The sequence below is a fragment of the Chiloscyllium plagiosum genome, unplaced genomic scaffold, assembly GCF_037043375.1.
Source record: "Chiloscyllium plagiosum isolate Xiang-an unplaced genomic scaffold, Cpla_swu_hap1 HiC_scaffold_36, whole genome shotgun sequence".
Taxonomy (NCBI): Eukaryota; Metazoa; Chordata; class Chondrichthyes; order Orectolobiformes; family Hemiscylliidae; genus Chiloscyllium; species Chiloscyllium plagiosum.
In genome coordinates, this window is record NW_028270174.1 from 40,215,172 (window position 1) to 40,242,244 (window position 27,073).

Below are 27,073 nucleotides of genomic sequence, written 5' to 3' on the forward strand. Positions count from 1 at the left end.
TTCTCCCCCCAGCTTACCCCAGTTCCAACCTGCCAGCTCAGCACCGTCCTCATGACCTGTCCTACCTGCCAATCTTCCGTCCCACCTATCTGCTCCACCCTCCTCTCCAACCTATCATCTTCATCCCCACCTCCATCCACCTATTGTACTCTTGGCTACCTTCTCCTCAGCCCCACCCCCCTCCCATTTATCTCTACACCCTGGAGGCTACCAGCCTCATTCCTGATGAAGGGCTTTTGCCTGAAACGTCGATTTTCCTGCTCCTCGGATGCTGCCTGACCTGCTGTGTTTTTCCAGCACCACTGTAATCTGGCCTCTGATCTCCAGCATCTGCAGTCCTCACATTCGCTTAATTGCCCATTTGTCCTGAGTCAGCAGGTTATTGAGCAGTATTATCCCCTTTTTCCCAGGAAACAGCTTGTTTATGTTCTTTCAACCCTTTCCTAGGGATGGTTAATTAATTTTTAATTAGGGTCATGAACCTAATTGGAGGAAACTATAATGGTATGAGGTGTAAGCCATGCTTGATAAACTGGGTAGCATTACTTAAAGAGATGACAGTGGATAGCTTTTAATTCCTTTAACTCCTTGTCCCTTTCATCTCGGGGAATTAATTTATTCCAGAAAGAGTTATTTCTGATTCTTTCAATCCATGAAGCTGTTGAAGTTTTGAAGTTTATATTGTCACACCATGTGTTCCCAACATTTTTGGCACATTATTAGCATCTTTCTTTGTGAAGACAGAATCAAAATATATGTTTAATTGGTCTCCAACTCTTCATTTCTCCATTGTAGCTTTTCCTGTTTCCTCAGGGACCTATGTTTGTCTTTATTAATCTTTACCTCTTTACCTAAATTAGAAGTTTTTACAGTCAGTTTGTATGTTTCCTGCAAGCTTACTCTTGTACTTGATTTTTCCTTTCTTAATTAATCCTTTAATATTCTTTTTCTGAAATCCAGGTCTGCCTCTCTTCTAGGCCAATCTGTATGCCTCTCTTTGAGTCTTATACCATCCTTAATTTCCCCTGGAAATTTGCCATGGCCATTTCACTTTTCCCAATTTATTTCTGTTCATCCAGACATGAATGAACAATTGTTGCATTTCCTCCATGTACTCTTTAACTGTTTGCCTTTGTCTGTGTTGATGTACTCTTTTAACTAGCTTTGCTATCCCATCTCCTTTTCTTCTCTTCTTGGGTATTCACTTCCCATCTCAGGGCACCTTTATAGCCATTTCTCCACAATCCCAACTATATCATATCTATTGCATTTATATCTATTTGTGCAGCTAATTCATCCGCTTTATTGCAAGTGTTTCACATATTAAGACACAAGACTTTAAGTCTTCTTGTCTTAACATTTTTAGTGTTGTCCACCTTTACATTGCACTACTGCTTGAATTCTCTGCTGTTCATTTTTCTTACTTTCAGTTCTGTCTTTGATCTTGTCCTTGTTTCCCTTTCCACTATTTTCAGGTGTGGATTCCCATTACCTTTCCACTTTAGTTTAAATACGTAGCAGATGTGATCAGTTTTTATTTGTCAATCTAAAATGCCATTAGGCTCATTTTAGTTTCCAATTTTTAAAAAATTTTCAAAGGATATGGGTGTCACTGGCAAGGCTAGCACTTATTGCACCTAGAACATTTATCTTGAGTTGCACTTGAATGTGTGGCTTCCTAAGGCATTTCAGGCAGCTGTTAAAAGTCAACCATATACTGTGGCTGTGCAGTCATATGTAAGCTAGAGCATTTAGGCATGGTGGATTTTCTTCTATACAGGACATTAATAAACCAGATTAGATTTTACAACAACTGATAGCTTTCAGTCTATTGAATTTAAATTTCAGTAGCAACCATGGTGAGATTTGAACCCATGTTTCCAAAGCATTAGTCTGAACCTCTGATTTACTACTCACCCCTATTATAAACATATGGCTCATGGTTAATGAAAAGAACAAAACATAAGATGTGCATTTTGTACCATACACTTATATGGGGAGGTGATGGCCTAATGGGATTATCACTAGACTATTAATTCGCAGACCCAGGTAATGTCCTGGGGATACAGGATCAAATCTCACCATGACAGTTGTTAGAATTTGAATTCAATAAAAATTGGAGATTAAAAAAGGTTGATAATTGTCCAAAAAAATCTAAGTGATTCACTAATATCTGTTAGGGAAGGAAGTCTACCATTCTTTTCTGGTCTGGCTTACATGTGTCTCCAGACCCCAGCAATGTGGTTAACCTCTGGGCAATTAGGCATCAGCAATAAGCACTGGCCTGGCCAGTCTTGTTCATGTCCTGTGAATGGATTTTAAAAAAAGTTTATACCAAACCGGTTTTGAAGTAAACTTGATAATTTTTATTTAAGTTCAGCATTGGGTTTGGGGAATCAATGTACAATTTGTGATTGATGTCAGTATATAACTCATTTAAGCACAATAAAACCCTTTATCCGAAATCTGAAAAGCTCCAAAATCTGAAGTTGTTTTGTGAAATTTTTACATCATTAACAAGGTTGTTTGGCATACAACAGTTAACCCAACTCCACACCCACTCGATGCATGTCACTCAGATGCAATATGGGGGGAAGTGGCCCAACACTGCCAGGCCTCAATTCTGTCTCAGGGCCCTTTACTTACAGTGAGTCTGCTGTAAGATTTTTTTAAATTTCAGTTGAACTATTACTTATTCTGGAATTCAGACGATTCCAAATTCTGCAAACCAGCTGGTCCTGAGCATTTTGGATAAAGGATTGTGTACCTATACTTGGAACACACTAATTAGATATAGCTAGTATTGTAAAGGTGGCAAAACATGGTTGTCAGCAGAGTCTCAAGATATTGGGACTATTTTGACTGTAGCAGAAAAGACTGAAGGAAGATGTAATTTTTTTTAAGTTATGAAGAACTTAGATGAAATGAATAATGAAAGATGCTTTCCTCTGTGTGAAAGTCCTTCAATTTAAAACCATCACTGACAGGAAGAAGGGAGATTTGAAGCAATCCTTTTATGCAAGATAGTTTTGGGAAACAGGGACTGTTTTAAGGGAAGAGTACATATTTGGGTCTGAGAGAGATTTGATGTTTTGGGAAGAGACCAGGACAAAGTTAGTTTTAGATAGTCTTTACAGCAGAACAATGTTCTTATTCTTCTGTATTTTTAATTGGGGATTGAAATGGGAAATGGAATGTTTTAAAAATCAAGGATTGTAAAGGGATTACTGTACTTTATAAAGTAAGTCTACCGGCACACATTGTTTACACTGTTTACATTGTTTAAACTGTTTACACTCTTATTTGTTCTATTAGTTGGGGGCTGTTTAGTTGTAGGTGACCATGAGCCAGGGAGTGTGTACCAAATGTAGTTCAGTTGGAAACAAGTGGCCAATTGATTTGTGGAATATTAACCAGTTGCTGATATCAAACGCCATCTGCCTACTGACACAATATGTTGACTCCCAAGTAGCTGTACAGCTTGTGGGTGGGACCAAGGTAGTAGAAGCTTTTGACATTTGGAAAAGAAAAGGCTATTATTTCTGCAGTAACAAAAGTACACTCTAAGAAAGCCAATTTATTTTCCCTCACCAGTTGCTATAAGTTGTGACTTTTAACCAATGTCTGAGATATTCTAGTTTGTGAGTCAGTTGTTCTGAGCCTCCTGGAAGGAAGTGAAAGACAACTTGAAGAAAGTGAGAGAGGGGGAGAGATTGATCGATGAACAGGATGTCCAGTCCAAAAGGATCATCTCAATGCTGTTCTAGTTTTCCCCTTCTACCCTTAGCACCCAAGTTTTTTATGTCTGTCTTTGTGAATAGGCAGTTTTGTAAGGAGGCTGTGTTTTAACTATTGGACTTATATTGTGATGGTCCGTATCGATTACCTGTGGTTAGATCCTATTTATTTATAATAAATAGTAACACTTGTTAAGATTATTAACCTGGTTGATGGTTTTTGTCAACTTGAATCTTAAAAGACAGGCAATTGGGAACTCTTATGCATCTTCAACTTCTGTGACAACTCTTGGAATAGTGGGCTTTGATTTCCAGTGTGGTCCCCCAGTGAGCTGTAATGGTAGCAAAGAGCTGAAAGATGCATGAAATGAATGATCACCTGATTGATTTATTGTCACGCTTACTTCAGTACAGTGAAAAGCTTTGTTTACGGGCAGTAAAGGCAGATCATAGTATTCATGGTTGTACAGATCATAGGGTGCAAACATTTAAGAGTAAGACATACAGGTTGTGTTGTGTATATATAGGATATAAATGAGGCAAGATAAATATTAGCAAGATCAGCATTATTTGAAGTTAGAGAGTACATTCATTAGTCTAATAACGGCAGGAACGACGATGTTTTTGAACCAGCAGTTGTACGTGTTCAAGCTTCTGTATTCAAGTGGAAGAGGTTGTAGGAGAACATTACAGGGGTGGGTTGAGTCTTTGATGATGTTGGCAGCCTTTCTGCAGCAATGGGATGTGTCAGTGGAGTCCATGGCTTCCATGATGGTCTGGGTTGTGCACACCCAGCTTCTGTAGTTTTGTACAGTCCTGGCCAGCGCAGTTGCTTTACCAGGCCATTATACATCCAGATAGCATGCTTTCTACGGTGCATCTGTAAAAGTTGGTAAGGATCCTTATGGGCACCTGTGCTGTATGTCTCCGTGGCTATATTAAAAGAGTGCAAGTAGGTTCTGTTTGTGCAAATCATCGGCATTTAAAAACACATATCAATCACAATTTGTTTTTCAAAAATTGTCTTTAGGCATCAAGTTTTAGGAAAACTGGCATTGGATCATCACAACGCAAAAGGGCTGGGCCAAGACCTGATCTAACAGAGGAACAAAAGCAAGAAATTCGTGAGGCTTTTGATTTGTTTGATACTGATGGTTCTGGAACTATTGATGTAAAGGAAATCAAGGTACTTTAAAATAATACAATCATCACTGTTATGCAATATTTAGTAATCATTTAAAAACACACAACGCATATGACATTAAAAGTGGCAGTGCAGGTGGAGCAAACAATTAATAAAACATATGGTGTCTGTTAATACGGACAAGTCAGATTCCGGAATGAAATATGCCATCATAGATTATATGTTAATCCAGTGGTTATTTGGCAAGTTTTGAGAAGATTTGTAGCTCAGTTGAGGCTCTCAATGTATGTATGCTCACTGAGCTAGAAGGTTTGTTTTCAGATGTTTCATCACCATACGAAGTAACATCTTCAGTGAGCTTCGGGATGAGGCACTGGTGGTGTAGCCAGCTTTCAATTTATGTGTTTGGGTTTCCTTGGGTTGGTGATGTCACTTCCTATGGTGACATCACTTCCTATGGTGATATCATGTCCTGTTCTTTTGCTCAGGGATTGGTAAATGTATGGTATTCTAATCAGAACTCTATTAACAAACACATTGACAAGGATCCCATTTACCACTTCCTGTGAAAAAGAACAGGAACTGACATCACCATAGGAAATGACATCACCAACCCAAGGAAACCCAAACACATAAATAGTAAACGGACTATACCACCAGTGCTTCATCCGGGGGTTCACTGAAGATGTTACCTAGTATGGTGATGAAACGTCTGAAAACAAACCTTCCAGTTCAGCCGCCAAACCTACATCCAGTGGTCATTTGTTGAAACATAGTCGAAGTTTATTGTGTCACAGAGCAGATATTTATTCCACAAAAGATGAAAAACAAATAATCTAGACACAGTTTGAAATATTTTAAATGAAACACAATAAAACAAACTCTCATGTATTCTCCAAAATCATCAACTTACTGTGATTCAAATCGAGATAAATTACAACTCTATATGTTTAATGTTTAAGTTTGAAATCGCTGATTGTCTTCTAGCTCTTTGCTATGAACTGTAAACTCTTCTTACATGGATACTCTCAAAACTGAAAGCTTAGACTTTCTCAGCTTTTTAATAGACTGAAGATTTCTAACCAAACACTCCAGGTCTGGAAGCATTCTCCTGTCCAAAGGAAACAGTACCAACTTTGCTAATCTAACTTCATAACTGAAGGTTCTCATCCCTGGAGCCATTCTTGCAAATCTCTTCTGCACAGTCTCCAATGTGTTCACATCTTCATGAAGAACTGTACATAATATTCACCTGAACATATTAAAATCATTCTTAGATTTTGAATTTTAGAATAGTATCATATGGGGTTGACTACTTGCCTGACCGGTGATTTCTTAAAAAAAACTATATGAGACAGTCCTCCCGGAGCAGTGATCTAATCCAATATGTGTTAGAGAGCAGGGGCTCCTGAGTGTTGATGGGAGATTTGTTTTTACTATGTGGTTTATAGCCAGTAGGATAAATATTCAGAGCCATTAGCTTGTTTTGGGTTCAGGATAATCAAGGATTGACTTTAAATTGGAAAGCCCAGAGATTAAAAGATTTTGGGAAGCTCCCAGGAGATTTGACTATTAACAGAAGCAAATATAATTATTGTCCTAAAGAAGGAGTACAGAACAGTTCAGGGAAATCACAGCTACCTCAGTAGAAAGGTTTTGTTTGTGCAAACTGTACAAGAACAATAATGTTTGCTTCTGAGTTGATTTTATATTGCATCTTATTGCATCTCAAGATGAAATGGGATTTTTAAGATCTATTATTGTCTTAATGTTTGAATAGCATTTTGATAATGCAGCCTCTCAATATTGTACTATAATGTAAATTGGAATTATATGCTCAACTTTAAGGTTAGTTTTGGGCCCAACATCCCCTTGAACCTCACTAATACCTGTGTACAGATTATAGTACTTTTTTAAATCAAATGATTTTGACTATTTTTTAAAATAAAATTTGACAACTTTTAATTAAATGTAATTATTGACAGTCGTTTGACCTTCATGATAATGCATCATATTGATGCTGCCAATGTAACTAATTCATCACTGCAATCTATACATTTAGTACAAAAAAACTACTTGGAATGTGATTTTTCTTAAAAATTGACATTAGTGTGCTGGATGGTACTGGTGAAGAAAGGTACTCAGCATGCATAGTCATTGCTGAAGCTTAAACTATCTCCTTGCACCTAAATGTTTTGACTGATCTTCTCTCACAGTGAAGATTGAACAATCACTGCTCCTTAAACTATGCCAGTTACTATGGTTCAAAAGCATATCATGTTATGTAAAATGCTGAGCTGTATAAACTCAAAATTGGTTGCTGAGCCAAAATACTAGATTGGGTGTCTCCTGTTTAACATTCAAAATTGTAAAGTAGGATTAACAACATCATTCCTGGATTAGATAGAAATCAAAATGCCTTTCAGTTGGTTTCTAGAACATAGAATATTACAGCGCAGTTCAGGCCCTTCAGCCCTCGATGTTATGCTGATCTGTGAAACCAATCTGAAGCCCATCTAACCTACACATTTTCATTATCATCCATATGTTTATCCAATGACCATGTAAATGCCCTTTTACGTTGGCGAGTCTACTACTGTTGCAGGTAGGCACTCCACGCTCTAACTACTCTTTTTGAGTAAAGAATCTACCTCTGCCCTATATCTGTCACCCCTCAATTTAAAGCTATGTCCCCTCTTGCTAGCCATCACCATCAAATAAAAAAGGCTCTCACTGTCCGCCCTATCTAATCCTCTGATCATGTTGTATGACTTGATTATGTCACCTCTTAATCTTCTTCTCTAACGAAAACAGCCTCCAGTCTCTCAGCCTTTCCTCATAAGACCTTCCCTCTATACCAGGCAACATCCTGGTAAGTCTTTTTTGCACCCTTTCCAATGCTTCCACATCCTTCCTATAATGCAGCGACCAGAACTGTATGCAGTAGGGCTGCACCAGAGTTTTGTACAACTGCAGCATGACTTCATGGCTCCGAAACTCAATGCCTCAACCAATAAAAAAAACACACCGTACATCATCTTAAAAAACCTATCAACCTGGATGGCAGCTTTTAGGGATCTTTGCACATGGACACCAGGATCTCTCTGCTCATCCACACTACCAAGAATTTTGCCATTAGCCTAGCAGTCTATTCCTGTTACTCCTTCCTAAGTGAATCACCTCACACTTCTTGGCATTAAACTCCATCTGCCACCTCTCAGCCCAGCTCTGCAGCTTACCTATGTCTCTCTGTAACCTGCAACATCCTCCGCACTGTCCATAGCTCCACCAACGCTTGTGTCATGTGCAAATTTTCTGTGCCCTCATCCATGACATTTATAAAAATGACAGTGGCCCCAAAACAGATCCTTGCTGTACACCACTAGTAACTGGACTCTAGGATGAATATTTCCCATCAACCACCACCCTCTGTCGTCTTACAACTGGCCAATTTCTGATCAAAACTGCTAACCACCCTCAAACCCAAGCCTCCGTATTTTCTGCAATAGCCTACCATGACGAACCTAATCAAATGCTTTACTGAAATCCACAACCACCACTTTACCCTCATCTATCTGTTTGATCACCTTCTCAAAGAACTCAACATGGTTTGTCAGGCATGACCTATCCCTCACAAACCATGTTGACTATCCCTAATCAACTTAGAATTTATAACAATATAGAAAGGACTATCCCTTATAACGTTTTCCAACACTTTACCCACAACTGAAGGAAGGCTCACTGGTCTACATTTACCATGGTTGTCTTTACTTAACTTCTTGAACAAGGGGACAACATTTGCTATTCTCCAGTCATCTGGCGCTACTCCTGTAGACAGTGACGACATAAAAACACAAAGCCAAAGGTTCTGCAATCTCCTCCCTGGCTTCCCAGAGAATTCTAGGATAAATCCCATTCGGCCCAGGGGACTTATCTATTTTCACACTTTCCAGAATTGCTTACACCTCCTTTATGAACCTCAATCCCACCTCATCTAACAGCCTGTATCTCGTTTATCTCCTCGACAACATTATCTTTTTCCTGTGTGAATACTGATTGAAAAATATTCATTTAGCGCCTTGCCTATCTCTTCAGACTCCACGCAGAACTTCCCACTGCTGTCCTTGACTGGCCCTAACCTTACTCTCGGCATCCTTTTATCCCTGACACACCTGTAGAAAGGTTTAGGGTTTTCCTTGATCCTACCTGCCAACAATTTCTCATGTCCCCAACATCCCCCACCCAGGATATTGGTACCCCTCTAGTTCAGGTGTAGACCATCCTGTTTGTACAGGTCCCACCTACCCTTGAATGATCCCCAATTATCCAGGTATCTGAATCCATCCCTCCTGCACCAACCCTGTAGCCATGTGTTCAACTGCTCTCTCTCCCCCTATTCCTCACTTTGCTAACATGTGGCATGGGTAACAAACCAGAGATAACAATTGTTTGTGTTAGCTCTAAGCTTCTACCTTAGCTCCTTGAATTTTTGCCTTACATCCCCATCGTTTTGTTATGTCGTTAGTGTCTATGCGGACCAGGACTTGGGGTTGCTCCCCCTCCCCCTTAACGATCCCAAACACCGAATCCGAGACATCACGAATCCTGGCACCTGGGAAGCAACGCACCAACCATGAGTCTCTTGTTGGCACAGAATCTCCTATCTGTCCCCCTAGTATGGAATCCCCAATGACTAATGTTCTATTCTGCTGCCCCGTTCCCTTCTGAGCGACAGGGATAGATTCTGTGCCAGAGACCTGCATCCCATGGCTTGCCCCTAGTATGTCGTTCTCCCTCTCCCCAACAGTATCCAAAACTAGCCGCAAGAGATCTCTGCCTGTTCCCTTTCCGTCCCCTGACTGTAACCAATCTACCTTTCTCCTGTACCTGAGGTGTGACTACCTCCTTGTAACACCTCTCAATTACCTCCTCAGCCTCCCAAATGATCTGAAGTTCATCCTGCTCCAGCCCCAGTTCCCTAACATGGTCTCCAAGGAGCTGGAGTTAGGTGCACTTACCACCAATGAAGTCAGTAGGGACACTAGTGGTGACCCTTACCTCCCACATTCTACAGGTGGAGCATGCAACTGCCCTAACATCTATTCCCACTGCTCTGAATTCCCACAGAGACTACTGGAAAAATAAACTAGTAACCTTACCAAATTGGCACACGGCACCTTTTACTGATTAGAGGAGGAGGATGGGTGGGAGATACTACTGAAGTAGTGTTTCGTATAAAGCAACTGCTTAAATATACTACCTCACTTACTCAGCCGTCCTGCATCCACTCCTACTCAGCGCATGCCCCACCTATTCACAAGCTAAGTTTTTAAAGGATTAATTTACCTTCCCAGCAGTCCCTGGTCCTCACTCTCACCACTCCCAACTGTTAAGACATGAAATGCTTCAGTCATATTGCACTTTGCCGTTTAAAACATACTTGTGTCACCTTCACCTGAATTCCATAAATTTGGGTCAGAAGATCTGGCCAATTGCATCAGTATTATAAAGTTGAATGATAACTTGTGATAATTTTTGATAACTTTATTTTTAGGTTGCCATGCGTGCATTGGGATTTGAACCTAAAAAAGAAGAAATAAGAAAGATGATTTCAGATATTGACAAAGAAGGATCTGGTAGCATTGATTTCAATGACTTCTTAGCTATGATGACTCAGAAAATGGTGAGGTGTTATATACGTTTATAAACAATCAGAATTATTGTTCAGATCTTACTAGTAGTGAGAGGTTAATCAAGAATCTGATTAAACTAGTTTACCACTTCATTTATCTCAGAGTGAGAAAGATTCCAAAGAAGAGATTTTGAAAGCATTTCGGTTGTTTGATGATGATGGCACTGGCAAAATATCATTCAAGAACCTTAAGAGAGTTGCAAAAGAATTGGGTGAAAATCTAACTGATGAGGAATTGCAGGTAATTTTTAACAATATTTTATCTGGGTAGTAAGCTATTACTTGTATTAGCCACATGGATGTAGTATTTAAGACATTATCAAGGCTCAAAATTCAGTCTTAAATTTTTTTTCACTTGCAGTACATACTGACTGACGATTATTTGGCTGGAAGGATGGCCAACTGACTTAAAAATTAAGAGATGTAGCAAATGCATGAACCAAAATATGTCACCGCTTTACTTTTCATAGTCAGTTTTTTCAAACTTAATTCCTCTAATTCTTTCTCTTTTCTGCTTTTCTTCGCTATTCATTATTTGCATTTAGGCTAAGCCTGACTTGCATCAAGCTTTTGGGGAGGTGGTTTGTTGACATGAAGCCTAGGAAGTTATCTCACATGATCTTGTAAAACACACCTCATTAATTACCTGCCCCACCCCATAGCATCCATCCCTTCTATTTTCCACCATGTTACCATGCATCATTTTTGGAATGACTTGCCAATCAACAGATATCCCAGAATTCACTGTCATTCTGGGTGTCAGTGTCTTATTAAAAATCCTGTTGTTCACCTATCAATCTGGAGCTGCCCTGCACAGTTGCTAACTTTTTCCCTGGATATGGCAGCAGGGAACTTGCTTTGCAGACAGGGTCCTGGACTGGTATAGGTGTTTAAGTGCGATTTCTTTCTTCTCAGGACCAGCAGTAGGACACCAGTCTATGCTTGCTTGGTCCGAGTTGCCACTCTGGTTAAAGTAGTTTCAGCTGTCTGGAGGACTGCATAGCTCTGTGAGAAGAAGAGAATGTCTTCCTCTACTCCAATGGAGTAAGGTTCACCATCTTCTCTTTGATACCTCAGACTCAATCCATCTCTCCGACCAAGGCTCATGCTCTATAACTGTAACTATTTTCTGCTACATCTTCCCTGATCACTCTCACCCAACCAATCCCCGCCAGCACTCACCCTGCATGCCTCTATGCACTGACTCGGGATCTCTCTCCACCTGCACAGAAAATAAGTGCTGTGCCACTCATTCTCATCATCTGTAATACCTGCCTCTTTCATTCCAGAAGTAAAACTGTCCATAACAGGGCACAATAGAGTCTGAATGGTAGTGTGCTGCCAGTCGTTTGGTTTGCTCTTTATGAGGAGAGATCCAAGCTAACTGCCCAGAGTTGAGTCTGCTGTCCTTGATATTGTGTTGAGACTCCCGATGTGAATAAGGCAAGACACTAAACATATGAAGTTGGTGTCTCTGGTTGAGGGAGTAAAGCACAAAAAGGCAAGGAAATGCAAGGCAGGGAGGTTTTTAGGATCAAGGTGGTCTCAGTGTGAATAAATGCTATGACAGCAAGGGAGGGGCCTGGAAATGCAGCCTGGTCCAGTCCATTAGCTGGGTGCATGTAACCAAGCTTGGAGTGTCCTTGCTGCAGCATTACGATGATAGCTGCCAGGGCATCCTGTGATTATAGCATTGAAGTGCAAAAGGGACTTGTAAGTGAATTGGATATCTGCCATGAGGTTCTTCAAGACTGGGCTATGGCAGATGACAATGTTAGTTGTTGTGTATTCATGGCTGCTGCCTATGGACCGTGCCTGGTGCCTGGTTTCCAATGTGAAAGTTATTTAGAGCAAGTGGTGAGCTGTATCCATTTCCTTGACGACTTTTCCTGACTTCTTGCTGTTTGTTGAATTTGGTAAGTGGGTATCTGCACATAAATGATTTAAGTTGTGGTATTTTTAAGGTGCTTAACAAGTAGTAATGACCATCCGTAGGTATGTTACTGTTGCTAAGCAAGAATGTTGCCACACTGCTTGTGAAAAGCATAAAAGATGGAGCAAAATGATCTTGACATCAAGCTGGACCTTGCCCTCCTTGTTGCCTGATAATGCTACACATCTCGCCAATGGTCATGTTAATCAGACCCCTAAAGGATTCTGCCCAGTGTTTGATTTATCATTGTTTCCCAATTTGTACTTTGCTTATTCTTATGAAACATTTTTCTTTTTGTCACACTTCTTTCCTCTCACCATATGTTCTTTCCATTTGTTTCTCCTTACCTTAATATCTTAGACGTTTTCACTCTTACTGCTTGATTTTGTTGATTCTTCTGATTTATTTTTCAGTAACTCTTTCTTTGTTACACACTAACAACGTTGTGAAGGGCAAGCATTGAGTTTTCTGGAGCAAATTTCTCTTCGTGTGAGCGCCTCCTACACCACTAGCTCTTACAATTGCAGGTGTCATTATTAGATGGTGACGTTTACTTTCTTTAATTTCCTGCTCCACCCTCCCTGCTCCCCAATCATGATTTGGTTAGTTAGCTACTGGTAATCTAAAGTTCATAATTTGGGGAATTGTGGTTGATAACCCACATCCTGCCGTTTTATGCTGAGTGCACCTACAGGCTGCACTATAATTCTACTTTAGCTTCATGTTTTGTATTCACTCTTTCAAAGTTGGTGTCATCATGAAATCATAGAACAGTGCAGTACAGAATAAGTCCATTTGGCCTTTTGTGCTAGTTCCTTTGTAGAACCATCCCGCTAATGCAATTTCCCTGCTTTTTCTTTCCCCTATGTCTCTGCAGCATTTTCTTTCCTTCAGGTGTGTACCCAATTCCCTCTTGAGGCTACGATTGAATACGTATCCACCATCCTATTAACAACATGTTCCAAATCCTAACCCCTCTTCTAAATAAGACTTTTCCTTGTGAAGCCTTTGATTTTTTTTGCTAACTACCTTAAAATCTGTGCCTTCTGGTTATTAATGCATTAGTTATTAGAAACCCATCCTTTGCTTATTCTGTAAACTCTTCTCATTTTTAAACAGTCTTTAACTCTTTCTGCTCTAAAGAGAGCAAGTCCAAATTTTCCAACCTATCCACCCAATTGCAATCCCTTGTATATTATACTAAATCATTTCTGTAGTGTCTCTAAATCTATCACAGCCTTCCTAGAATGTGATGGACACATTTAAACAGTAGTCAAAAAGTGTGGTGCTGGAAAAGCACAGCCAGTCAGGCAGCATCTGAGGAGCAGGGGAGTCAACATTTCAAGCATAAACTCTTCATCAAGAATGATGAAGAGCTTATGCTCTAAACATCGACTCTCCTGCTCCTTGGATGCTGCCTGACCGGCTGTGCTTTTCCAGCACCACACTTTTTGATTCTGATCTCCAGCATCTGCAGTCCTCCCTTTCTCCCAGATTTAAACAGTATTACAGCTGAGGCCAAACTAATTTTCCTAGCTTTTGTACTTAGGACTTTGGGCTACATAAGGAGACATATCTGTTTTAATAATTCTTTGTCCATCTGTCCATCTTCAAAGATTCATGCAAATCCTTAAATCTCTCTTGTCTTGCACCTTTGATGTGTATCTACTGGGAACTTCTTACGTGTGAGGCTGAAGGATTCCTCGAATACATTTCCAGGAGGTACGCTGAGTGAACAATTGAGAAAAAGAAGTCAGTCTGTGTAATCTGGAGGTAATGTAGGATCCCTTGAGAATATTGAACTGACAGTTAAGTAGGCAGTTCTGAATGATTGCATAAGTTGTGATCATTTGAAGGAAATGAGCTATGAGCAATGCCTGGACACCATAGTATTCATAGTTGTTAATACAAGCAGCAGATATGAAATACCATGACATTAGCAATTGAGGATTCCAGTGAGCATCACAGACAGATAATTGTTTTGCAGAGTGTCCTACAGGGTTGAGATCTCCAAGTTGCAGTGTAAGTACTGTAATTGAGCAAATTATTTTGAGAAAGAAAAGTAAAACAGCAAGACATTCATGGTTGTAGTGAAGCCAGCTGGGGTCCTGGAATTAGGAGATAAAATTAAGAAGACCTCAGGATGAGTGATCTCAGGATTTCTTCCTGAGTTTACTGTATTAATAAGATGAAGAATAATTGTGTGATTGGTAAATGTAAAAAGGAAAAGTTCAAATTTCTGGGTATTGGGACTGTTTCTCTGACCAACAGAGCAGTGTTCAGAATAGGTATGCTTCACCTGAACAGTGTTACCAACTCTGGAGGTCTGATCATGTGATGTCTCAATGTTATGATGTTTGCCTACTTAAGATCAGGTCCTCTGCATTTAAGAAAAAAATAAGGAATTGCAGATACTGGAAATCAGAAACAAAATTAGAAATTGCTGGAAAAATTCAGCAGGTCAGGCAGCATCTGTGGAGAGAAAGCAGAGATAATGGTCTGCATCCAGTAATCCTTCTTCAGAGCACTATCTTTGTACCTTACTGTGTACATGTGGCTGTTTTATATAGAATTTTAAGCAATAGGAAATCACTCTACAGCAAGGACGGCACGGTGGCTCAGTGGTTAGCACTGCTGCCTCACAGTGCCAGGGACCTGTGTTCAGTTCCCACCTTGGGCAACTGTCTGTGTGGAGTTTGTACATTCTCCCCATGTCTGCGTGGGTTTGCTCCTGTTTCCTCCCACAGTCCAAAGATGTGCAGGTTAGGTGAATTGGCCATGCTAAATTGCCCATAGTGGGAGATGTATTAGTTCAAGGGGTGAATGGAGGGGAACGGGTCTGGGTGGGTTGCTCTTCGGAGGGTCGGTGTGGATTTGTTGGGCCGAAGGGCCTGTTTCCACACTGTAGGGAATCTAATCTAATTTAATTTAAGTGAGAAAAAAAACAAAAATGACAGAAAGACAATTACTTTAAGAAATCGGAGAAATTTGTGATGTGGAGATGAATCAGAGATGCAGGAACTTTATTTCCTCAGTAACTCTCTTAAATTCACTGATAACCAATAATTGGTTCTTCTCAATAGTGTAATCATACAATAGTTCACTATAAAACACTGGGATTTACCAGATATTGTGAAAAATTTCCAAACTTTATTTTGTGTACAAACAAGTAACACAAATGTATCTGGCCAATCACCATCTCACTGGTAACACATTTGGAATTAAAAGTGGGTCTTAGGTAGAGTCATAGACTCCCTACAGTTCAGAAAGAGGCTATCCAGCCATTGAATCTACACTGACTCTCTGAAGAAAATCCCACCCCATCACCACAACCTCTCATTTGGTTTTTACCATAGCTAACCCACTTAACCTGCACAACCCTAGGCACTAGAGGTCAATTTTCTTTAAGCGTGGCACATCCGCTTAGAGTCATAGAGATGTACAGTACAGAAGAAGACCCTTCGGTCCAACATGTTCATACTGTCCAGATATCCTAACCTAATCTAGTTCCATTTGCCAGCAGTTGGCCCATATCCCTCTGAACCATTCCTATTCATATACCCATCCAGATGCCTTGTAAATATAGAAATTATACCAGCCTCTGCCACTTCCTCTGCCAGTTCATTTCATACATGAATCAATCTCTGTCTGAAAAAGTTGCCCCTTGGGTCCCTTTTAAAATTTTCCCCTCTCAATCTAAACTTATGCCCTCCAATTCTGGACTGCCCGACCCCAGATAAAATACCTTGTCTATTTACCCTATCCATGCCCCTCATGCTTTTATAAACCTCTATAAGGTCACTCCTCAACCTCTGATGCTCCACAGGGAAAACAGCCCCAGCCTTTTCAGCCTCTTCCTATAGCTCAGACCTCCAACCCTGGCAACATGCTTGTAAATCTTCTGAATCCTTTCAAGTTTCACAGCATCCTTCAAATAGGAAGGAGACCAGGATTGCACACAATATTCCATAAGTGGCCTAACCAATGTCTTGTACAGCTGCAACAACCTCCCAACTCCTATATTTAATGCTCTGACCAATAAAGGAAAGCATATCAAATGCTTTCTTCACTAACATATCTACCTGTAACTCCCCTTTCATGGAACTGTGAACCTGCACTCCAAGGTCTTTGTTCAGCATCACTCTGCAGAACCTTACCATTAAATGTATAAGTCCTGCTCTGTTTTACCATACCAAAATGCAGCATCTCACATTGATTTAAATTAAACTCCATCTGTCATTCCTCAGCCCATTGGCCCAAGATCCCATTGTACTCTGAGGTAATCTTCTTCGTTCTTCACTACACCTCCAATTTTGATGTTGTCTGTAAGCTTACTAACTACACCTCCTGTGTTCACATCCAAGTCATTTATGTGAATGACGAAAAGCAGTGGACCCAGCACTGATCCTTGTGGCACTCCACTGGTCACAGACCTCCAGTCTGAAAGGCAACCCTCCACCACCACCCTCTGTCTTCTACCTTTGAGCCAGTTCTGTATTCAGATGGCTAATTCTGCCTGTATTCCATGACGTCTAACTTTGTTAACCAAAGCTGCGCTTTTCCAGCAACACACTTTCCAGCTCTGATCTCCAGCATCTGCAGTCCTCACTTTCTCCTAACTTTGTTAACCAGTCTACCATGACGAACTTTGTTGAATGCCTTACTAAAGTCCATATAGATCACGTCCACCACTCTTACCTCCTCGATCCTCTTTGTTATTTCTTCAAAAAACTCAATCAAGTTGGTCAGACATGATTTCCCACGCACAAAGCCATGTCGACTATCCCTAATCAGTCCTTGCCTTTCCAGATACATGTAAATCCTGTCCCTCAGGATTCCCTCCAACACCGATGTCAGGCTCACCGGTCTATAGTTCCCTGGCTTTTCCTTACCATCTTTCTTAAATAGTGACACCACGTTAGCCAACTTCCAGTCTTTCGGCACCTCACCTGTGACTATAGATGATACAAGTATCTAAGCATGGGGCTGAGTAATCACTTCCCTAGCTTCCCACAGACCTAATCAGGTCCGGGATACACCTTTATGCAATTTAAGATATCCAGCACCATTTTTTCTGTAATATGGACATTTTTCAAGATGTCACCATCTATTTCCCCACATTCTATATCTTCCATGTCGTTTTCCACAGTAAATACTGATGCAAAATATTTGTTTAGTGTCTCCCCCATCTCATGCACCTCCACACATTGGCTGTCTTGCTGATCTTTGAGGGGCCTATTCTCTCCCTAGTTATAATATTGAAGGTGCAGCAGGGGGACATTGCATAATCAGCGTTTTGATAATAATTGGATAATCTTATTTTTAGGAGTCAGTAGAAATTGGTCAAACCAAATGGACAATTATTGTGCTATTTACATTCACCCACATCAGCCTTGTTTTCTTGTCTCATCAGACAATAAGAAGAATGACACTGAAAGAATGGTGCACTGTACTCGCATATTGGTTTAAATTCTGTGTCTCCAAGTTTCTGGAGTGAAACTGGAACACACAGCCTTTTTGTTCAGAGTCAAAAGCGATACCACGATACAGAGGATTTAATGGCAATCAAGACAGAAATAAAACAAAATGAGGGAGCAGAAAGTAAAATAAAAATAGAAAAGCTAAAAAAGAAAAAAATTACTGGAAAGTCCCGAAAATAGAGTATGGTTGCCAAATGGACAGCGGCAGGTTTATATCCGAAGCATTGAAGTTTTAAAATAGAACTGATTAGTTGATGCCAAAAATTGCAATGGGCATATAGCATTAAGAAACATGGCATACAATAAGGTTAGACTAGAAAATGAACATTATTATTCCTTTTCAATATTTTGTAAATAGGATAGGAGAAAACAGGTCATCAGTGTTAATCAAAAATTCTATTACAGCAGCAGAATGTAAGGGTTAGAGGTAATACTAAACCAGACTGGATATATTTGGTTAGAGATTTGGGAATAAGATAGAATAGTTAGGCTATTGGTAGTTTATTGTAGACTATCAAACAATATTGCTATTTATTATCTATTATTGAACTCATGAAGGAAATATAAGACATATATGAAAATATATGAAAACAAATTTAGAAATAAGAAAACTGAATAATCCATTAATAATTATCCAAAGATATATGGGGCCGAAAGTAGGAAAAGTTTTGAGATATCACTACGATGATGTAAGTTTTGCAAGAGCAGTAGCAGGGCCACTGACTATATATTCAATATTCATTGAATGTTGGTGAAGTCTGAGTGGCTGAACATGAATCAAAAGTTTATCACTGTTTCTGGGTTTGCTTCCTAGATCTTTAATTTTATCCAATAATAGAAAAGAGACAGTTGAATCTAATTCTAGATAATGAAATGGGGCAAGTACATAATTACATTGCATTTTACAGTACAAAACATTATTTGGCCCAACAAGTCTACACCAATGTTTATGCTCGATACAAATGTCCTCCCTCCTTTATTTCATTTTACTCTATTAAACAATAAAGGGTAAAGTTGCTGAAGTCACAGAAGACAATAGGGCTTCTTTCCCATTAGATTTTAATTATGCATCAGCCTATCTAATATCTGCTTTTTAAATATGGTATATATCAATTAAAATTGAATTTGACATTATTATGTGAAAATAGATGAGTATATTCAGGGGATTAAGAGATGTACTGTGAGTTGCAAGTTTCTGGAGTTTTCTAATTAACTAACATCTCTCCATCATTTGCTTTGCACACAAGCAAACTTGCTCTTGCTGTCCCTGCTTTTAAGATCTTGCTGGGTTTGCACAATGATTTCCAATCAAACTTCTCACAAAAGTTAAGGATGAAATTTATCAGCAATTACATTTTTAACAATGGCATTGCAATATCAACTATCTCAATCAAATTCTCAGATCCATAAAGGAAACAATTAAGATTATTCAATATATTTCTCCTGCATACAGACTATTGTTTGAGTTTTAAAAAAAAATTTTTAGTTTTCCTTTTGTTTTCTCTCTTAATCCAGTTGCTTAAATTCCTCTCCTAATCCAATTTGTTGTGTTCCAATTAAATTTTACTTTTGGTTCTTTATTTGACTTCAATTAACCCAATTTAGTTTTCCTTCCTTCTCCCTTATTTCCATGTTTCTTTCTTAATCCATAAATCTCATTGTCTAGGCAGAAATATTTGTAACTACTGTTCATTCAGGTCCCCAGATCTCTCATTGGCTTGCAATGTCTTTACGAGCTTGTATTTTCAACAAGTTACATAAAGTACATAAACACTTTGAACTGAGGGGTGCAGGAAAAAGTCTGAACAGCATATGTCACATGAAACCAAAGACCTGGCCCACCGAGTTATCTCCCATAAAGCAATGATCCATGTTCACTGTAAAAAGTGGCACTGGTGATCTGCAAGTACGTTAGTCAAATAGGAAGAAATGCTACTTCAAATAATATTTAAAAATTTGTTTCAATTCATAAACAGGAAATGATTGATGAAGCTGACCGTGATGGTGATGGTGAGATAAATGAACAAGAATTTTTGCGGATCATGAAAAAAACAAGCCTCTATTGATTTTATATTGTTCTACAGTCTTAGAGTAGTACTATTTGTGACTTGTTTTTATTTAAGTAATAAAGAATGAAGAAAAGCTGTTGAGTTTTGGTATATTTGAATTCTTAATCAGTTATTTAATTTTAATGCAGGAAATGCAAATTTTAACAAGTAATACACATTTCACTTTTATTGATCGTTTACTCATTTTCATAGAAGAGATCTAAAAATTACATTCTGCTCATTTTTTAAACTCTCTGTTGCTCCACATTGTATTGCACAATTCAGTTTCTGTAGTATTGTGAAATAGCAGTTAATAATGACCTTTTCATTTCTGATCATTACATTCCACTTTATAAAAACAAGTGTCTTTAAGTGTCACAGAAGTGCAAATGTCACAATTAAAATTTCTGGCAGTACACAGTCAACGGGTCATGTAAATTAAAAAATGTAAGCATTCTGATAAAACTGTGTTATGTTCTTAAGTGAAATATTAACGCTATGTTTTGTAACTATGTAACGGATATTCTTGCCAGTGGTGTTGTTCAAACCACTCCTGTTTATCGGTTGTTTTTAAAACAAGTTATTGGAAATGGTCTGGATTTGTCTAATTGTTATTCAGATAACATTAATTTAACAGTTCATCTGGTGGAATCAGTGGATAATGGGGAACTGTAGTTTGAAGTAAGTGTATTAAGTGTAGTAGGATTTTTAAAACAACTATTCTCATTTTATACATTTTGAATTCTGAAAAATAATAAACATTATTTTTATAAAATCAAAATGATTTGAATGGTGGAAGTCTAAAATAAGAACAGAAGAAGCTGTAAAACCACAAGATCTGTGGACAAAAAAGATTCTAAACAACTTCTATTTAAATTCCTCTCACTTTCCACAAATAAACTATGTTGCACTAGGTACCTACATGGGTCACTGTTATGCCTGCCTTTGTTGCATATGTCAAACATTAATTATTCTAGTCCTACTCTGGCCCTCAACTCATCTCTTCTTTTTTCCAGTACATTGATGACCAATGCTACCTCTTACACTTGCCATGAATTGGAAAATTCCCTGGATAATTCAATCCTATAAGTAGTATAGACTGAATCTGAGGACGTGTTCCTTCAATTGCAGACTTGTTTTCCTTCATTGTTGTTGATAGGATTATCCCGCATATAGGATTATGCGGGAAAGAAGCAGCCTGTGACTGGAGGAGCAGCAAGAACATATGAGCAAATATACAAGTTAGGAGTCAACCATTCAGTCCCTGGAACCTGCACCATCATTTAATAAGATTGTGGCTGATCACATCACAACTTTAACTCCCCATTTCTACTTAGAGTTACCAAGAATCTATTCACCTCTTTCACCATTCACCATTCCATTGCCCATTGAGGAAAGGTGTTCCAAAGTGTCATGACCATCTAAAAGAGAGATTAAATCCTCTTTACTATTGTCTTAAATAGATGACCGCTTACTTTAAGCAATAACCCCTAGTTCCTGTACTCAATATTCTGACCGATAAAGGAAAGCATACCAAACGCCTTCACTATCCTATCTATCTGCGACTCCACTTTCAAGGAGCTATGAACCTGCACTCCAAGGTCTCTTTGTTCAGCAACACTCCCTAGGACCTTACCATTAAGTGTACAGGTCCTGCTAAGATTTGCTTTCCCAAAATGCAACACCTCGCATTTATCCGAATTAAACTTCAGCTGCCACTTCTCAGCCAATTGACCCATCTGGTCCAGATCCTGTTGTAATCTGAGGTAACCTTCTTTGCTGTCCTCTATACCACCAATTTTGGTGTCATCTGCAAACTTATTACCTATACCTCTTATGCTCACGTCCAAATCATTGATATGAATGTCGAAAAGTAGTGGACCCAGCACCGATCCTTGTGGCACTCCCAGAAAAGGAAACATACTTTCCACATTCAACCAGTCAAACCTCCTCACAATCTTACTTGTTTTGCTGGCAGTCAGGAAGGCTGCTGAGGCTGAGGTGTGTGGACAGCTTGGGATGGTGGGGAACGAGATGCAACACTTACCAGACCAAAGCCTGGAGATCAAGTGCTGGGACTTTGGGTGTAAACATTTATGATGTCTTATCTCAAAATGTCTCACATAGCATGAATTACTTAAGCTGTATTTGACTATGTTAGAGAGGTGAAAATTTAGCTTTGAAAGTATGTTCCTGGTCATAGCTTTTGAGTGTAGAAGTGTGTGTCAGTTTTTTTTTAAACTTCTGCTGTTGATGTATGACTGTCAATTTAAGTACAATAATGTCTGGGAAATTAATACTTTCCTTGCATGCTCTGATTTGAAGTTTAATGTAGCAGTGATGATTGTTGAGGATTTTGCTGAATTTTTCTAAACCTGCTTCTGTTTCAGTCCACATACTAAAATATTAATGCATATGCAGAAAATGATGTTGCTACTGAATTCATAATCCATTAAAGGAGTTAGTGAGTGTTTAAAAAAGAGGCATAAAAACCAAAATGTAACTCCTGAAAATGAGAAAAGTAGCTGTCGAGAAAACATCATGATGTGGCTGTACAGGACATTGGTTAGGCCACTGTTGGAATATTGCGTGCAATTCTGGTCTCCTTCCCATCGGAAAGATGTTGTGAAACTTGAAAGGGTTCAGAAAAGATTTACAAGGATGTTGCCAGGGTTGGAGAATCTGAGCTACAGAGAGAGGCTGAACAGGCTGGGGCTGTTTTCCCTGGCTGTACTCTTCATCAGTACTGTAGAAATATACCGACTTTTAAGCAAGGCAGGGAAAGGTAGGAGGAGAAGAATTTAAAAACTATGATGGAATGGAATGCAGGGGAAAGGTGAAACAATGTTAAAAGGACAAGAACCAAAGAATCTCTGCAGAGAGATCACCCAATTATTGATTTGCCTTCCCAGCGTAGAGGAAGTTAGATTGTGAGCAGCAAATAAAGTACACCCAACTGAAAAGTACAAGTTAATCGCTATTGTTCCTGAAATGACTTTGATTGTGAAAATGGAAGAAGTAAAAGGAGATGTCCTGTGCTTCTGTCAGAAAGGAATTGGGTGTTGGGGGTGATAGAAGAATGGACCACTCTGAAGAAGGGTTATTAGACTTGAAATGTTAACTACATTTCTCTCTCCACAAATGCTGCTAGATATGCTGAATTTCTCCAGCAATTTCTGTTTTTGTTAGTGGACCACAATATTGTGACAGACCTTTTGAAATGCAGGAAAGGGACGTAAGGTAGGAATGACAGAGGATGGTGTTTTGAATGTGGATGTTGTTGGGTTGGAAGATGGAAACCAGGAAAACCCATCATTGTACTGTGGCTGTAATGGGAGTGAAAGCAGATGTTCAGGAAATGGAACAGACATCGTTGAGAGCCGTGCCAAGAAAGGTTGATACAATATTACTGGTATGAAGGATTTCATTGTTAGAACTGATGAACTGGAAGAATGAAAGAGAGTCTCTTATAAGAAATAGGGATGTGAGGTAGTCTAGTTGATGAGCTTATAGTGAATATTGAGAGGCAATCCATCCTTGTAAGTGGGAACTGAGAAATCATGCGAGGAGGTAGAAATGGAATATGAGGAAATCATGGTCACTAAAATGTTTTGTTCAAATTGAGATGTAGGACATGTCATCAATAAATTCATCAAAGTACTTACAAGAGGAAAGGAAGAGGTCCTATGCGGTTGATATATTCTACATACTTCAGTTTTATGCAGGAGCTCATACTCATCAGGATCTCACTTAGATTCACCTTACAAAGCTTTTAAACTGAGGTGACGAGACTGAAAAGATAATGTCCTCAGTGCCACCCTATTGACAATAAATGATCTTGAATGATTCACATAGCCTTCTGTTGTTACCACTGGTGTTTTGTTTGCTTTCTTCCTTAAATTAGAAATGCATTTTTGATGGTTTGCATAGTGGTTGCGATATTAAGCCATACTGATGAGATTCAGTCTTTGAGTTAGCTGTTCTCAACGAGTAGCAAAGGCTTCAAAATCTGCATCAGGAATCCTAGGATAAGTAGCGAAAAAATGCTCAAGTTATGTGTTCCAGCAACTAACAGTGGCGCGTATAGATGTATATACAATAGATACAAGCTCCGGGTAAGCATAGCTTCATTATGTTGTTTCTCCTTCCCCAATGCTTAAGTTCATTATTGCTTAAACTTGTTTAAGCTTGAATACTTTTTAAAAAAAAATGTTTGGATGAGGTATGGGGAGTTGCCAGAACCCATGGGAATCCACCCAACTGTTGAGTCAGTGCCTTCAGGGGAATGAGAAAAAGGAATCACCTATGATAAAAAGGTAAGTCTCATTAACGATATGGATGGAACTTTCCCTTACTTTATAGCGGTGGGGAAAAATTCTGTATGTTGGGAGTTCAAATCATTGTCTGTATTGAACTAATTGCCAAAGGAGGAAACTGGTTTACTAAATCTAAAGTAGTTTCAGGTATGAAATCTTTGAAGATATCATCTCATTTACACTTGTTAATGTTTCATGTCAGTAGTTTACAACAGTTATCTAAAGGGAAGACCTTAAAAAGTGATCAGTATAACTCTCAAGATCTTAAAATGGCAATGCAAATTTTTAACCATAACATGAACCCTGAACTAATCATTTGATTGCTTCTTAATCCAGCGAAGTGGAGAATAGTGACATTTGCAGACTGATACAATTTAAGCATTTTATTGTCTCCTGTGACACAAAACAAAAAGTATTTGCCACAGGTCTGTTTCACAGCTTCTTATTGAATTTTGTGTGGGTGGATGGTTGGGTTTTTTTTTGCGGTTAGGTTTTTTTTGAGTTGAAATGCTTTGTCTTATTAAGAACAGTAGATAAAGAGGTTTCACAAATGAAGTTGCATCAGAGAAAATAGCATTTGCCCAGCTGATTGCCCCAGTTCTAGGAAACCTGCGCAGAATTGCTTTTAGGTTGAGAAACTCACTGCTAAAATAGTGCTTTCTACACTGCGGTTCTGACCATCACTCTGTACTGAAGCTGACTTTCAAACATTGATTGGGTAGTGCCTACCTTTGATAATATGGGAAAAGTAGATTAAAGCCTTACCAATTGGATTAAATTATGTAAACTCAACAAGTAATTTCTGGTTAACATCTGCCTGATCTCAGACAGGTTGCAGCTCAGTATGGGGAGCATCGCAGCTGGATTCATGGTAAGTGCTGGACTTCGAGACTCAAGTGGCCAAGTGTAGGACCCCACAACCTCCAGAGAAATAACAAGAGCTAAGCAGGACAAAAGCAAAGTCGAACACTGTCGAGCCTTGACTTATGATAAGCACAGGCTGAGAAGAAGGGGAGCGCACTACACCAACAGTTCTTTCTGTGGCCCCAAATAAGGTGGCAACCTTAGAACTTTGGGTTTAGTTGTAAGATCTACATTGATTATAATTATAGTCTGAGACAGTCATTTGCGATACAAATGTAACTATGCTGGTAATCCAGCTAATTTTCTGAATACATGGGTTCAAACCCCACCAAGGTCAATAAAAATCTGGAATTAAAAACTCATCTAATGGGTGACAACTGTCAGTTGTCATAAAAGCCCATTTGGTTCACAGATGTCTTTTTACCTGCTCTGGCCTATATTTTATTCCAGACCCATAGCAATGTGGTTGACTCTTAACTACCCTTCCAGCAATAAATGCTGGCCAAGCCTTCGATGCCTACATCCCATGACTGAGTAACACAAAACATCTGAAAGTTTACTATTCTTGACTAGTTACACGACCCAATCCAGGTAAGAATATGTTTTCACAAATTTTACAGAATGTATAAAGTTTATCACAGTAATTTTTTTCTTTAGTACTTGTAATCAAAGCAGTGGTTTTACAGTCTATTCACTTTAGTATACCAGTTCGCAACACTGACTGGGTACAGGTCTCTTGTTCTGTTCTATGGACTGAATTTCATCTTCAGTTATTGACCTTTCATCCTGTGTAATGAACCACTAAACCTCAGGACTTTTTATCTCTTACTGGCCAATATCTGTGCATGATCAGAGCTATAATGAACTCTAATTGGTTTAATCGTGTATCATCAATCTAAGATTTCCTGAACAAAAATGCCCAATTCCTGATTAGAGTCAGAGGTGTACAGCATGGAAACAGACCCTTCAGTCAACTCATTCATGCTGACCAGATATCCTAATCTAATCTAGTCCCATTTGCCAACACTTGGCCCATATCCCTGTAAACCCTTCCTATTCATATACCGGTCAAGATGCCTTTTAAATGTTGTAATTGTACCAGCCTCCACCACTTCCTCTGGCAGCTCATTCCACACATGCACCAACTTCTGTTTGAAAATATTGCCCTTTGGGTCCCTTTTAAGTTTTTCCCCTCTGACCTTAAATCTATGCCTTCTAGACCCCCTCCCTCCAGGAAATGACCTTGTCTATTTATCCTATCCATGCCCCTCATGATTTTCTAAATCTCTAAGGTCACCCCTCATCCTCCAGTGCTCCAGCCTATTCAGCCTCTCCCTGTAGCTCAAATCCTCCAATCTTGGCAACGTCCTCGTAAATCTTTTCTGAACCCTCTCAAGTTACACAACATCCTTCCAATCAGAGAGAGACCAGAATTGCACACAATATTCCAAAAGTGTTTTTTTAAGTGTTGTAATTTGTACGAGACTCCACCGCTTCCTCCGGCAATATTTCAAAAGTGGCTTGACCAATGTCCTGTACAGCCGCAATGTGACCCTCCCAACTCCTGTACTCAATACTCTGTCCAATAAAGGAAAGCATACCACACACCACCTTCACTATCCTATCTACCTGTGACTCTACTTGCAAGGAATTATGAACCTGCACTCCTCGGTCTCTTTGTTCAGCAACACACTCCCTAGGACCTCACCATTAAGTCCTGCTCTGATTTGCCTTTCCAAAATGCAGCACATTTATCTAAATTAAACTCTATCTGCCACTCCTCAGCCCATTGGCCCATCTGATCAAGATCTTGTTGTGTTCTGAGGTAACCTTCTTCGCAGTTCACTACACCTCCAATT

At 39.2% G+C, this 27,073-nt stretch overlaps 1 protein-coding gene across 1 annotated transcript in view; it reads left to right on the forward strand.

Moving 5' to 3' along the window:
• Positions 1-20,627, forward strand: part of cetn4 (centrin 4) — a 32,620-nt gene extending 11,993 nt beyond the window's left edge. The window contains exons 2-5 of the mRNA XM_043674055.2: positions 4,768-4,923; positions 10,436-10,564; positions 10,677-10,814; positions 19,963-20,627. Of these exons, the coding sequence (XP_043529990.1) occupies positions 4,768-4,923; positions 10,436-10,564; positions 10,677-10,814; positions 19,963-20,052 (513 nt within the window). The 3' untranslated portion in view covers positions 20,053-20,627. The remainder of the gene's footprint in view (positions 1-4,767; positions 4,924-10,435; positions 10,565-10,676; positions 10,815-19,962) is intronic.
• The last annotated feature ends 6,446 nt before the right edge of the window (positions 20,628-27,073 follow it).